The sequence below is a fragment of the Histoplasma capsulatum genome, genomic scaffold, assembly GCF_000149585.1.
Source record: "Histoplasma capsulatum NAm1 scaffold_5 genomic scaffold, whole genome shotgun sequence".
In the NCBI taxonomy this organism is placed as follows: Eukaryota; Fungi; Ascomycota; class Eurotiomycetes; order Onygenales; family Ajellomycetaceae; genus Histoplasma; species Histoplasma mississippiense.
The window spans coordinates 835,771-850,230 of record NW_001813978.1 but is presented as its reverse complement, the minus strand read 5'-3'; the positions used below and the strand labels follow the sequence as shown (position 1 = coordinate 850,230).

Below are 14,460 nucleotides of genomic sequence, written 5' to 3'. Positions count from 1 at the left end.
GGATGAGGCGAAGGTTGCCTCGAGTAGGGCTCGCGATCAGCAATTAAGCTTCGTTTATGCGATTCTGTCGTATCCATTTCCTAGGATCCCTCTCGAGGAACTCAATACGAGGAACCCACGGCGGGTATATTTAAGATGGCAAGCTCCCGCAGAGCGCTGAAGTCTTTTTTGTTTCTAAAACTTCAACACCAAGTCAAGTCCATATCCTGGGGTTTTATTCTGTTTGTATTCCTCGTGCCGGACGTCAATGAGATGACAGCTACAGGTATGTATTCGTCTTGCAAGCAGGCTCCGTCGGTCGGCTTGGTCGGGTTCCGGGTGTCATAAAGTCAAACACAGATACAAGCTACACGTCTTCTAACGACTCCTCCGCCGCGGCTCGTCCCAAACAGGATCCCATAGCAGGATCGCAAACCGTTAGGCATCCAAGATATGTTCTAACTTCTCTCGCTGTATGTTCCCGAACAGCGGGGGAACGGGTCATGGCGGTTGGGCGAAATAGTGCCTATTCGTCGAAATTATACCCATATTTGTTTTTAGAATTGATTCGCGGTGATAACCAGCCACTGCGGTGATCCGATCCCATCACAGCCGTAGTCCCAAGTGGCGGCGTGACAACTCCGCGTGTCGCCGCACGCGGTTTCGGGACGGAAACATGAGCTTCCATCGCGTTTTTGATGTGACACAGCATTTCCCCAAGTCCGGATATCATGCTTCCGATTGTTTCGAGGAGTCCTCCATGCACGTGGATTCCCAAAGCCTTGAATTTTACAGATTACATTCTTCGGAGTCCTCCGTGGAATTCACGCTGGTGAAGCGGTGAGATTGCTGCTGAGGCTGATCACTGAAATGCGAGTCCTGTATGCTCTCCAACGCCTCCAGGTTTTATATCGCCCGCTGACATAGGCCCTAGCTAGCTGACGTTAAGAACGACTGGCCCCATCCACGGATGTCAAATAATGAATCCGTCAACTAAATTTTCGCTATCTTCCTTTATCTCTTGTCTTTTCATTCCTTACTTTTCCCCTTGGGCCTCCCACCAGTGCTGATCTTTAAACCAAGATGCTGATCTTGCAAGAGATCCCCGAAGTCCGAGTGAATCTGATGTTCCATTTTGGAGGCGTGATTCCCGCCAGAAGCTTCTCCAATTGCTTCACAGAGTTCACAATATAGAAAAGACATTATGCTGAATTCCTACTGGGCCACCCTGGAAGATGCCATACTCACATCCGCCCACACATGCAGAATGGACGACAAGAATGATAACATTACTCTTTGAAAATCCCAAATGCTCATGGGTGTTAAGATACGCAGTAGCGAACCAGAGGTTTCGAAGGGGGTTGTATCCCCAAAGCGTGTGGATATCCCCGAACGGGAGTTTGCTTTTGTGTGTTGGTACAGAAGCTAAAACGTCAACACCGAAGAATACGCTAGAAATGTTCTTTTCATTTCTTTTGTTTTCCCCTTTGTCCTTCCCCGGGACAAAGCTTGCAAGCATTCAGCCGGCAACAACAACAACAACAGCAACAACCTTGCTGATTCTTCACGTAGCATGATAGATCATATGCGCCATTCCTTTTCTCTAGTGTCCTGGTTATGTGGCCATTATCGGAGTTCCCCGCCAAAGAAGCCTTTTACATACCATGAAAGGCCAAGAAACTACTAGCGCTTTCGTGGCCTGGTCGATCAATAATTTGCTCGAATGGTTTTTTTCTGTTTGTTTATTTTTATGTTGACACTCGTCGCTCAGCGTTGAATAATACGTGTAAATGAAAAAAAAAAAAAAAAAAGTTTCCGCCAGTATGTAACCTTGGGATTCTTTACTGCTAGCGTGTTTGCTGCCTTATCAAGGCCGCTAATTTTGAGTTTAGCGGCTTCAGGGGTCTTCGTGGCCAGGGTGTACTCAGATGCTATTCTGGCCTACATTCGGCGTTCTCCACGGATGCCATGCCGCAGCGTCAACTTCTATATGGAATCAAATATCGCTCCTATTATTGTGAACTCTGAAATGGTGTGGTTTACCTGCGATCGGCACTATAGGATGCCTATGGGTTTAACCTTGCAACAACTTCTGATTCCGAGCCGTCAACACTTTCTTCCGTTTCTGCGCCCCCCGGGTCGAAGCACATCCGGCCTCGTTGGGATATTGTGTGGCTTTATCCTAAGCTGGGGAAACTCACGAACTGCAAAATAACTGCTCGGAAGATGACACTACCTCCTAACTAGGTCCCTGTTAAGGGTATCGCAGCCGGGAACCTATGGGATGGTACTTATAAATCCAGGGGATATGGATATTCGTTAAATCCATGGCCAGCGAGATTGATGCGATCTACGTCGGGGTTAACAAACATATTTGATCTACATAGTTGACTTCTTGGCTCCTGAAGCCTCTTAGACCTTGGAAACTTGGCATTCGCGATCTACATTTTAATTAGCCCCTGGTATCCAGAAATCGCAGGGAACGAGATCTTGACCAGTTCGCCATCTCTCACTAATGCCTACGGAGTATAGGTGACCGATTGGGGCTTCGGATTGACCATTGATCGGCGCCTTGATCAAAAGTCTTGCAGATATCCCTTGACAAGTTTCCGAAACTCTCCACCTTCGAGATCGGCCGATTAATCAAGGCCTTATCGTGAAGCTAGATTCTAGTGGGGTTGGCCGGGAGTTCTTCTCGAATGATCCGAGGTTCCAAAGTTCAAGAAACGCAGTAACTTCCCCCACCTTTCTAGGGAGCACCCGCTCGATCAGTGGGGTCTGCGTTATGCATCAAGCATTTTATGCGCATTACCCTTTGAAAAACAGCCGTCTCTTGGAACCGGTGAACCTCATAGGCCGCATGTCATTGACGTATCGCATCTTTTTGCCTCAGCTCCAGTCATTGCTGGAGCACTACACGTGGATTGTTTGACGCCGTTGGGTAGTCGGTGTCCCGAAAAGGAAAATCGATATGTCTTGGGAAGAGGGGGAGAAAACAGAAAAAGAAAAAGAAAAGGCTATCCACGAAATGTTTCGTTTCCGCGCGGTCATCAATTGAGCTTGAGGAGAGGAAAGACATGGCCATTCTGTGACAACGAAAGGAACGAAGAAGTTGACACTCCTGCTTACTTGAGGCGTTCTGAGCGCATACAGCGGTACCGGTTAGCTCAATCCCCCGAGTAAAGAGCCTTTATTCCCAATTTACTTCAGCCGGTCCAAAAATAGTCCGTCTGTCCGCCTATTGCCTCAGTTTAACCATAAGCCCTTTTTGATGTTGGTAGATCCGTCGTGCATCTTGACCCTCCAGCTAGCTTGCAATACCACATTAGCAATGGGCTGCAGGGATAGCGGCACCTCCTGTACTTCCGTTGGAGACAACTCATAAATGTGGTTTCCCACAGCAAAGATCACCATGCGTCTATCAGATTAATAAGAAGGAAAATTATTAGAGTTTGCCTGCATTTCACTGGACTTATGACTGGACTTCAACGAGCCCTACACGCTCTCGCCCGAACCTTTTCGGAACAGTGGAATATTAGAATCCCATGATGAACATCGCCCAACGCCGGCACCAGTGTTTCTCGACATAGCACTAGCAGGCTTGTTGTCCAGGAGGTCCCAGCTCCAATTGTGCCAAGCATTTAACTAATTTAAGGCTAATACTAACTGCTTGGGCGATATTTTTAGTGATGCTACCGGTCCCGCTAGTCCTGGACTCCTGGTAAAAACAAGGCTATTAAACAGACCCTTACGCTACGTATTGTTTGGCAGTCCTAAGTCATGATATTTAAAATGGTAAAGGGGGCTTGTCTTACGATCGTTATATGCTCGTATGCTTTCCAAAATCTTATATTTAAATGGCGATTCCTGCTTTCTCGTTGAAGACAACGATAATAAACACAAGCTCCAGGATGCGGAGATCCCAGTGTCCAGAGACCCCTGCGCGGAAGGGTAGTCGGAGGAGACTAGTACGATCGTGTTCTGAATGCAGTCGAAGGAAGCAAAAAGTATGTTGCATACTCAATCTCTTCTCTCTACCGCAGCCTTTTACATTGCAAAATTCCTAAAACAGTGCTCACCAATTCCCAGTGTAATAGAAATTGGCCATGCAATAACTGCGCTGGCTCAAGGGCTCATCTTTGTCGCTATGATCATACCGTTAAAAGATGTACTCCGTCTGCGAGTAAAGGTCCTGGCGAGCTTTCACCTCCAAGTTCGTCAACACACGGTTTATTTCATTTGAGCATATTTTCTAACCGATATCGCAGATGACTATGTGGAACAAACCGACTCGGAAATCCTGGAGAGTCTTGGCTACGTGGCCGGAAGTGCTAGCCATTTAGCCAGGGAGGTTTTGGGAACATCGTATGTTCCCTAGTTTACTTTATTATTGTGCGACATATGTAGTTTTAATACGACTGACGGATTAAACCTTTACAGGCCTTTGGATAGCCTTTTCTTTAATCAATCTGATTCAGGCTGCACACCTAATGACCCACGGCGAAGTCAGGAGGCTGTGCTTGACCTGTTTCCAGAAAGGCATGTTGTTGACTTCCTTATTCAATACTTCTTACAGGAGGTAAATTGGATATATGAAATGATTTATCCTCCAACATTTATGGAGAAGTATACTTCTTGGTGGTTGCAACAAGCCTACCAAGATAGCGAAGACATTCAGTTTGGTCTTTTGATTCTCAGGCTCTGTCTGTGTAGTATACAACTACTCCCCCATCCAAATTATCCTCATGAAAGAACATTCCAATGCAGTTTAAACGATCTGGAGACCCGGTGTCAAAATGCTGCTAGCATTCTCGATTCTTTTCGGCCAAGGCATACTTCATTAACAACGATACAACATATGTTCTTCAATGCGTCATTTCTCACCAATGGGTCAAACCTAAGGGAAAGCTGGATTGTCCTTGCAGATGTTGTCAAAGAAGCACACATACTCGAACTCCATTTGGAGCATCCAAGGGTCAAAGTTTCTGAGTTTGAAATGGAAATGAGGAAGCGAATTTTCGGCACTATCTACATGTGGGATAAGTATGAACAGTGCTCTTCAAGTTACCCGATTTATCCCATCAAATCGTAGAATTTGATATGAATTTAAGCTAATTTTATTTGTAGGTTGATGTCCATTCTTCAGGGGCATTGGTCTCTCATCCCGGACGTGTATTGCCACGTCAAACTTCCTCGGGATGCACTGCCTGCCACACCAACTGTGCCTGGTGCTCCCACCCCTTTCACCAATAGAATTATTCAAATGCGACTCACGAAAATGCTCAATTCTCGAAAAACAACTGAAGAACAACAGCCTAGGGTCCCAGGCCCAGCTGCGGCATCAGCCATTGCTGAAAGCATTGAAACCGAAATCATATCTACACTTCCACAGGCCTACAGCCTCTCAGATTTCGATAAACAATTCGACACCATTCTCCCTAGTATTCCCTTAAAGCGTGAAGAGCTCCATATAATAATAATTGGTGCTTTCGCTACAGCCCATCGTTCTTTTACTGGGTTGTTACACGAGCCAAACTTTACCAACCTTCCATCAATCAAGGAGCAAAAGGCAGCCTTCAAACTTCAAAGGAAACTTATCGAGTATACCACTGATACTATACGATCAGCGATGCGGTTCGCAGATATGCTACTTGGCGGTTGCAAAAAGTATTTTCTGGTCAACCTCATTGCACTGGAGGCATCTGTTGTTCTAGGCTTGTGTGTCAGGGGTCTCCGAAGGAATAGGAGAGCCTACGTTCGCTTGTCACGCCAGGGACTTCCAACCTTTACCGAAAACTCTGACCTTGAAGGTTCAACCCATTCTGCCTTCTTGGAGGGCTTAAATTTCCTGAATGGGATGGCCCATCACTCTCCGATTGCTGCCAAGGGGTCACAGATAGTTAGATCGTTGCATCAAAAGTTGCAAAGGGATGCTACTGTCGATGAGGATCTCTACTCAAACACTCCTACTCCTATCCAACAGCAGCAGCCGCAACAGCCGCAGCGAAAAGCGCATCAGACAACATCTTGGGTACCATCAGCAAGCGCAGGAATGATGACAGCGGCCGCAATTGCTAGTGAACAACTTGGGAATATACTAGCTGGGCCTCCGGTTACCTCAAGCTCATGCGGCCCGCCAATATGGTAATGGACCCATTCGCATGGTCACAGCTATCGACACATCCACTGCCACCACCAGCGGATATGCATCACTTTGCCCATACGGTCCAAGCAGCAAGTTTTCAGTGGTATTATGATGATGTACTTGTTGACCGATATGCGACAAGCACCTTGTAACTTGTTTTTATTTTCCTTTTTCCGCCTCTTTTTACCCTCTTTTTATCCTCCTTTTCTTGTAACCATTCCATTTTTGCTGGCCTTCTTCTCCTTCTATACGCTTTCTTGTTTATTTTTCTGGTATGGAGCATTTGATGCCAATGGGAAACCCGGAATGTTGGTTTGGTGGAGCTTCTCTTTGGATGATGTGAGGGGTGTTACTGAGGAATCATATATTTTTGGGCATATGTATGCCTTATATAAACATATCTGGAACGGAGTTATTAAGCGAGCTTGAGACATGTTTTGAATTGGAATAGAACACACAACTGTCCCGTTTCTCCCCAACCTTTAGCAGTTTGCTACGATCTTAAATCTAAGGGTGCTGAGAACAATAATCGTTCTCCGTTGAGAATTTGCACGATGTGATAAGCACTAGTTACACCAAAGGGTCAATCCTTAAAACGAAGTCACTGATCCTAAAATATTTTAAACACCATATTTTATTCCCAATACTATCTGATTAACTGAAAATCAGATGATTCTCTCTCTTGGGGGCCTGTTTGCTGATAATCTGGAAGTGTGAGTTTTCACTCAATAACCAAGATATTTATCCCTGGAGATGGACTAAACCGTAGTAACTGAAAACACAGCTCATATTAGCGTCAAGGCTCGGAACCTTGAACAATTTGTACCGGAGCATGGATTTTGCTTCTTGATACAAACCAACCTTGCCAACCTGTTAGCGCCCACTTCTCCGTTGCCAACGAGTAAACTCATAACTCTTGCTGGCCATGCTCAGAGCTCTCAAAAGCTATTTGGCTCACTTACTACAGCACTTGGACTCAAAATTTCTATTTTCTTTTCATCAAGCCGCTTATATCCTGAGTCGCTGTGGAATGCTTCTTTTGACTATCCTTTTTCAAAAAAGCTTTTACAAATTGCACCGGAATTCTCAGCACCAGCCGCAAAACCTTTGTTACCCATTGCTGGCATCTACAGCTACAGGGTTCATCGCTACCAGGTCCAGCCTGGTGGTTTGCAGTTGGTAACCGGGTCGATCTTCGGCTCTATCAACATGAAATTGCCATTGCTGGCAATCACACTGTCAACCTCGATAATACATATGGATTTCCTCACCCATCACACGCAGGATTTTTGATCGGTTGACGTTATTGTCTTCAAAACAATTTCGTGATGGAGACCTGAAGCCCTATGTGAGTCCTTCTGACCTCGCAACCTGGTAGTTGGGCTCTCCGATACTATCAATAATGTAGGTGTCTACAAAGAAACTAAATATCCTACGTATGTCCAAAAGTATATTCGGACCCAGTATCATATTGCCGTGGATTCCCCCTGCACAAGCTATGGCGGCTACAAGCAAACCTTCAGTTCTTGCCGTTGGCCACATCTGTTCTGCAAACGGCGTCAAACAAGTGGAGTTTGATACACTTCAGAGGCCATTTGGTCGTATGGCATTATGCAAGGGAACAGTTAGCAAATAATCCATTTGCTATACGAATGTTTTTTCTTGATCGTTGTTCCTGAGAGCATCTCGTATTTCCAATGGGTTGTCAATGCGGCGACGGTCATTGGATTCTGTGACGATGGAAGAAGAATGCCGACATGGTATCTTGAGAAAGCAACGTGCTCAGTCTTCCGCGAGTCGGATTGATCCGTTGGCAATACGAAAAATCCTGCAAACACATTAAGCTTCCATTTTTGACCTGTGAGTTGGGGCAGGAAGCGAAGGGGTGCGAGAAGATGTTATTAATGACATATAAAAGGGGGCTTCGTTGAAGGCTTCCACATCGTCTTTCATTATCCCCGCAGAAAATTTTGGGATTATCATAAAGGGACTCACTCCCTATTACCTAGCGGAACAGAAGACGAAGCAAAGTTCCTTTTCACTCCACTACAATTATTGCAATGGGGTCAACTTTCTCCTCTTCGGTTAACCCGCAGACGAGTCAATCGTGTCCACCCCCCGATACTGAAAGGGAAACCCTGCCACCATATACCTCGGCGCGACCGCCCCCATACAGTCTACTTCCTCCATCGCGCAGGTCCATTTCACGGCGGCACACATCCGCAGCGACAAATACCCGAGGCCCGCCACGTTTATCAAAGAGAAAACTGCTAGACGCCTTCCGCATCATTGCTGACTACCTTTCCCAGAGAAATGTGAATATCACCATAATAGCTTCCACAGATGTTGTGGATATTGTCCATCTAGATATCTTCGATACGACTGATGAAGTTACCTTTTTCAACTACAGGCTCGCAAGCGATGCCGCGGTCGTACTCAGCAATGCAGTCCACGAAGCCTTGAAGCAGCTGAGGCTTCAAGATACCAGCTTCTTATTAGATCCATGTTTTTCACAAGAGATGGGGAGGCGCTTGACTGACAAGGCGATCCACCAGAATGCCATCATCTATCGCCACGGTGGTCTCACCGTCATGGCTCCGCCATGGAGCTATATCTTCTGTCGTCAGGTTGAGTTTATAACTCAAGAGCACACTCGCGTCACTCAAGATTTGGACGATGCATTGGAATATCTAAAAGAATACCTGTGGTTGAAACATATTAAAACTGTTCCATACTCCAAAATCCGGCAATGGTTTCGTTATTTCGATTCGCATTTGTCTCGCCACATTCTCGAAGATGTTAACAAACGGTACCGCTCGACCATTGGCAGGAATGCCATTGACTTTAGACGGTAACGGGGTGTTTTTTTTGGCAAAGCAGCCTCTGCCGTCCTTGTTCAGATGTCCTTGTAGATTCTTGCACCTTGGGATGTCAAGGTCTTAGGCATCCATAGCAAGCCACCTAATTTGTCTAGGCACTCAACAAACTTAAGAAGATCCAAAGATAATTCTGCATTTCTTCACCTGGGCTTTATTAGAAGTATCCCTTTATATTATCAAATTTGTTTAGATTCTTCAGGATTGGTTGGCAAGGCAGTTGAAAGCGAGGCTATCTCTGATACCACTTTTTGCACTTAAAACTTGACCCTGTGTGAAGGCTTGAGAATGGTATTGCTGCAAGGGCGTTTCATGGGCATGCATTTTTATGAAGCTGCTGTTCATGGGTATGACTTTTCTTTATTCCCTGCGCTGTCCCAAACGCATTCATTAATTGATGATAGTAAAATGACCTTGAAAAACAATTAGTTCCTTATCCGACAATCGAAATTTTAAAGTAAAGACGTTTTCTGAAGAACTGTGTGGTAGTTTTTTCTGTCAGGAATACAAGAGGCTTTTCCGCTGGCTATCTTCGCGCAAAACATGATCTATGATGAAAAGGCGCCAAAGGCGAGAAGGAGGAACACTAAACCCATTAATTTGGCCATTTCCCATGTTGAAATGTCTTATATGCGAACGCCTTTCGTAAAATTTAGCCGGGACCAAGAAAATATGTATAGAGGTGGACAAAACCAATCACAATTTCATAATAGTAGAAACCCCAAAATTGATAGCAATAATCAAATATGAAAACAACGATAGGGAAACAAACAGGCGCAAAATGAGCATGTCGTAGCGCAAGGAATAAAGAACGAAAGAAATGGTCCCCATTATCAACTATCGCTCCCAAAGATGGAAGGCAAATCTGATAAACAGTACTGGGATTAGCCCCAGCGGAACGAGGAGAAAGATTCTCTTGATATTCGTTTTCTTCGCTGCAATATCTTGCCCACAATTGGACGTGGAGAAGTTATATATATATATTCTTAAGGCCCCTTGCTAGCCCCTCCAACTTTAGATACCACAGCCGACGCAACTGGGTCTGCTCGGCTGAGAATCCACATGAAAATAAATTGCACGATGTAAGAGTAAATGAATAGAAATTGCGTGCGTCGATTGCGCTGTGAGCGTGCAACAGTTGTCATAGTGCCTCCACGCATCGGGGAGTCACTAGAGGAATCCGGTAAGAGGACGTACTTCAGAGATCGAAGCTTTTTAATATGGTAGGTTAGTAGAGAGACAGATAATGCAGCCAATTTTAATTAAACACGGGAACTTACGAGGAAGAACGCATTGGCAAGGAATGTATAAGTAAATGCGGTCCAGCCAACCCAGCTACCGGTGCCTTGACCTGGAGTGAGAACTTCTGATGAGACGAGTGTAACAATGATGCCCACAAATTTATAGCCAGAATACGCGACCAGGTCCAGGAGTTGGGAATCATTGCTAATGCTGAGAATATACATTGCAATTTTCAAACAGAGGATTTCAAAAATGACTACTGCGAGCGCAGTCGTGGTAATTGAGCCTAATAGTTCAGGGTGGAAGACGCCGCGCAGCCCTGCTAGAGCAGTAGACAAAATAATATAGGTCACCAACGCCATAGCAGGGATGTACATATCCGGCGAATTAAGATCGTCTCGGGGAGGCAAGTATATTGAGGTGTACTGCGCTTGCGCGATTTGGCCATTTGCACTAGACTGCACAGCATTTAACCGTGCCTGTTGGCGAGACCACGGTTTATGTCGCCATGGGAAAAGGACGAGCATGGTTTTATTGAGTACATATGAGTTCGAAACGTTGAAATAATGTTTTAAGGCTGGGATCGAGATATAACGGTTTAACTATTATATTGAAGGATGAGTATGACAGACACGGAAATCGCAAATGAGACTAAACTTCATGAACTCTGAGCAGAACAGTCCTACATTTTGTTCCACATATTCCTGCCCTGCCATAACAGCACTCTTGCCAACCTGGAAACCCATTTGCGCTGTGGGATCTGAAATGAAGCCGCCAAAGCCAGGTGCAAATGTGCCACTGCCCCCCTGAGCGGTGGCAGGCTGGTATGGGTTGCCATAGCTAGAGGACTGAGAATGCTGCGGAGCTGGCGGTGGCGGAGACCGCATCATCGGGACAGTAGACACATGTTGGGGCACTGGATGATGAAGAGGGGGAGACTGAGCAGGCGCAGGAGCAAAAGGAGTGCGTTGCATAGTGGGATTATGGGTCGGGGGGATTTCGCATCGAGGTCGAAGAGCAACGGTGTCCCAAACGATGAGTTAGCTAGTGGAACATCGGACGGATGGGCTCGTGCAATGAAGGTGTCGGAATCGAGCAGGAAGCTTGGGTATCGCCAGGGGCAAAAGATAAAATGTAAAAAGTCAGCGTGAGCGTTGCGGAAAAGTGGATATTATCCTGACATGTCCATGTTTGATATTGCCGTCATCGCCAAAGGTGCTGGAAGGTGGTTTACGTTATGTGCTCGCTGATGTAATATTGGTCTGTGCGTTGCCGCATCCTTTCGTTTTCCGCCATGTTGCACTTAAGTTGCTCCACACCTGCGAAAGGAGAGTAAAATAAATAGTCGGACGGCGATTACTACTTCTTGGTTTCTACACAACCCGTTCATGCGACTGAATACCTCATTCGTTCTCGTTAGTTACCGCCGGTTTACGGGCATCCGCCATGCTCGACTCCTTTGAAATAATAACCTCCTCTGGGGTGGTCCTTTGGTCACGATCATATGCTCCAGTGGGAGTCCATGTTATCAACAGCTTGATCAACGATGTGTTCATTGAGGAGAAATTCCAGCAAGAGGCCGGTTCGGGTGCTGTTGCGCCAAGGTACAGGAAGGAGAAATATACGTTGAAGTGGAAACGGGCAAAGGATCTGGGTTTAATCTTCGTGGTACATGCATACGTTCTATCTGAATTTATAATCCTACGTTGGACAAAAACTAATATGAAATTTGATGAGACTCACTCCAGGCTGTTTATCAGTCTCTTCTTCATTTAACCTGGATTGACGAATTGCTCGAGAATATCAAAACTATCTTTGTGGAAATTTACAACGAGCAGCTTAAGAAACCAAATTCTAGAATTATCGAATACCGATTTGACAAGTACTTTGATCAGCAAGTAAAAGAGTTGGAATCTGCTGCTGGAAAAGCAGTTGAGGGCTCGTCTTCTTTGTTGATTGAGGAGAAGAAGGATACCCTTGTTGAGGCGGATAACGGAGGCCCGCCTCCACCTCCAATCCCTGGTCTTCTCCCTGGTAGGTTTTCTTTCCGTGCCACCATTTATATTCGTACGTGCTAATTGTGTTCCAGCGCAGCGCCATGCTGCGCGGGCCGTGGCGAACTCGAATGAGAGTTCACCTTCCCAAACTCCAGAGACATCGAGGCCGGCCACACCGAACCATATCATTACTGCGAAAGCTGGTCCAGGCGGTCGGACTTCACGACGCGCACGAAAAGCTGCAAATTCAAGTGCAAATGTTTCGTCAGGCGAAGATACAATTAAGAAAGCAAAGAATGCGAAGTGGGCAGTGAAGAAAATGCGCAAATGGGACTCGGAGGGCTTTGCGGACGAAGACAATGGCGAAATCCTGGATTATTCCGCTTCCAATGTAAACGGTTCAGAATCAGAGGAAGTAGCTGGCCCTCCAGTAGAGGCAGTCGATCAGAATTCGTGGGGGACGAAGACTAAAAAGGGCCAATTTGTGTTGAAGGATCTAGGTGATGAAGTCCACTCCATTCTTCAAGATGCAGATGCCGTTAAGGACAGGGCTAGTATGTCCAACGGTGTTGTGGGCTCTAGTTTGGGTGCTATTAGTGGCCTTTTCCGAAATATTGTTGGTGGAAAAGTCTTGACCAAGGCAGACTTAGACAAACCCCTCAAGGCCATGGAGGAACACTTATTGAAAAAAAATGTTGCCCGTGAAGCGGCTGTTCGTTTATGTGATGGTGTTGAACAGGAGCTTATTGGGAAAAAGACCGGAAGCTTTCAGAGCATTGACGCCGCTCTTCGAGCCGCAATGGAATCGTCGCTCCGGAAAATCCTCACGCCCACGTCCTCATTGGATCTTCTCCGGGAGATCGAAGCTGTCACATCACCATCGAATTCGCAAAAACAGCGCCGCCCATATGTCATTTCTATTGTTGGAGTAAACGGTGTTGGAAAATCCACCAATCTAAGCAAAATCTGCTTTTTCTTACTCCAGAATAACTACCGTGTCCTTATCGCGGCTTGCGACACCTTCCGCTCCGGTGCAGTCGAACAGCTTCGCGTGCATGCGCGCAACCTTAAAGAATTAAGCGCTCGGGAGAACGTTGGACAAGTGGAGTTATATGAAAAGGGTTACGGTAAGGATGCAGCCAATGTAGCCAAAGACGCGGTGGCCTACGCTGCTGTGAATAACTTTGACGTTGTCCTTATCGACACAGCTGGCCGCCGACACAACGATCAGCGCCTCATGTCTTCCTTGGAAAAATTTGCGAAGTTTGCGCAACCGGATAAAATATTCATGGTGGGCGAGGCTCTTGTTGGTACTGACAGTGTCATGCAAGCTCGAAACTTCAACCAAGCTTTTGGTACCGGGAGAAAACTTGATGGATTTATCATGAGCAAATGTGACACGGTAGGGGACATGGTTGGTGCGCTTGTCAGTATGGTGCATGCCACTGGAATCCCAATTGTTTTTCTCGGTATTGGGCAACACTATGGTGATTTAAGGGGCCTGAGCGTTCCTTGGGCAGTGGGGCTTCTGATGAAATAAAAACCTGTTGCCTCCCGGACACGTTTCATACTTTGTTCAGGACCATCCTTTATGCGTGATTGCAAAATTTTCTCTCGTCCCGAGTAAATCTGCTGGAAAGCGAACCTGCCGCTCGAATACGGTATTTACAATTTCAAATTTAGTTATTTCACGTCAATCGAATGTTGAGTTTTTGCGTTTTGTATGAAAAATTCTGCGTAAGCTGTATTCCCCTGGCCACGTACCTACTGATGGAGTTGTATTGAGAGGTAACATTTCCAGGATTATCAAGACTAACTATGCACCGTGTCTAGCGGGAAGTTTAGCGTTTAGCCAGGGCGTCAGCTGGGATCCCTTGTTGGTAAATATCAACGTTTTAAGGATTACGGCTGCCTCGAATACTCCGTACAGCCATAGAGGATATTGATATTCCCGGTTGGGGTAGTAGATCCCATCAAGTAAGCAGAAATCCAACATTAGCTAAACTTTTATTGGAGGGACTCCACAACCTTTAAATCAACCCCAGTCTCCACTGGGCGCTGAAAATTTCCCTTCTGGGACAAATCTTGAGCATAACATTACCCCTTCAGCTGTTTCCATATTTAATCGAGGCGCACAGCCTTCGAAGATGGGGTCCACTCCAGTCGATGGGAGATATGTTTTGGTGTGCCCAGACTGGGTGTACTCCAACGTTTTCTAATG

At 46.0% G+C, this 14,460-nt stretch overlaps 4 protein-coding genes across 4 annotated transcripts; 3 read left to right on the top strand and 1 right to left on the bottom strand.

The window, feature by feature from the left end:
* Positions 1-4,837: 4,837 nt before the first annotated feature.
* On the top strand, positions 4,838-6,127 carry HCAG_05108 (predicted protein; the record flags this gene model as incomplete). The annotated part of the gene is made up of 2 exons (XM_001539591.1): positions 4,838-5,022; positions 5,107-6,127. 2 exons carry the CDS (start codon positions 4,838-4,840, stop codon positions 6,125-6,127), a joined length of 1,206 nt encoding a protein of 401 aa, XP_001539641.1.
* Positions 6,128-8,184: 2,057 nt separating this feature from the next.
* On the top strand, positions 8,185-8,979 carry HCAG_05107 (predicted protein; the record flags this gene model as incomplete). Its single annotated transcript, XM_001539590.1, has 1 exon — positions 8,185-8,979. One exon carries the CDS (start codon positions 8,185-8,187, stop codon positions 8,977-8,979), a length of 795 nt encoding a protein of 264 aa, XP_001539640.1.
* A 1,007-nt stretch (positions 8,980-9,986) lies between these two features.
* HCAG_05106 (Hrf1 domain protein) lies at positions 9,987-11,216 on the bottom strand (the record flags this gene model as incomplete). Its single annotated transcript, XM_001539589.1, has 3 exons — positions 9,987-10,211; positions 10,281-10,844; positions 10,929-11,216. The coding sequence occupies 3 exons, from the start codon at positions 11,214-11,216 to the stop codon at positions 9,987-9,989; spliced, it is 1,077 nt and encodes a 358-aa protein (XP_001539639.1).
* Positions 11,217-11,688: 472 nt separating this feature from the next.
* On the top strand, positions 11,689-13,779 carry HCAG_05105 (conserved hypothetical protein; the record flags this gene model as incomplete). The annotated part of the gene is made up of 3 exons (XM_001539588.1): positions 11,689-11,910; positions 11,991-12,276; positions 12,332-13,779. 3 exons carry the CDS (start codon positions 11,689-11,691, stop codon positions 13,777-13,779), a joined length of 1,956 nt encoding a protein of 651 aa, XP_001539638.1.
* Between the last annotated feature and the right edge of the window lie 681 nt (positions 13,780-14,460).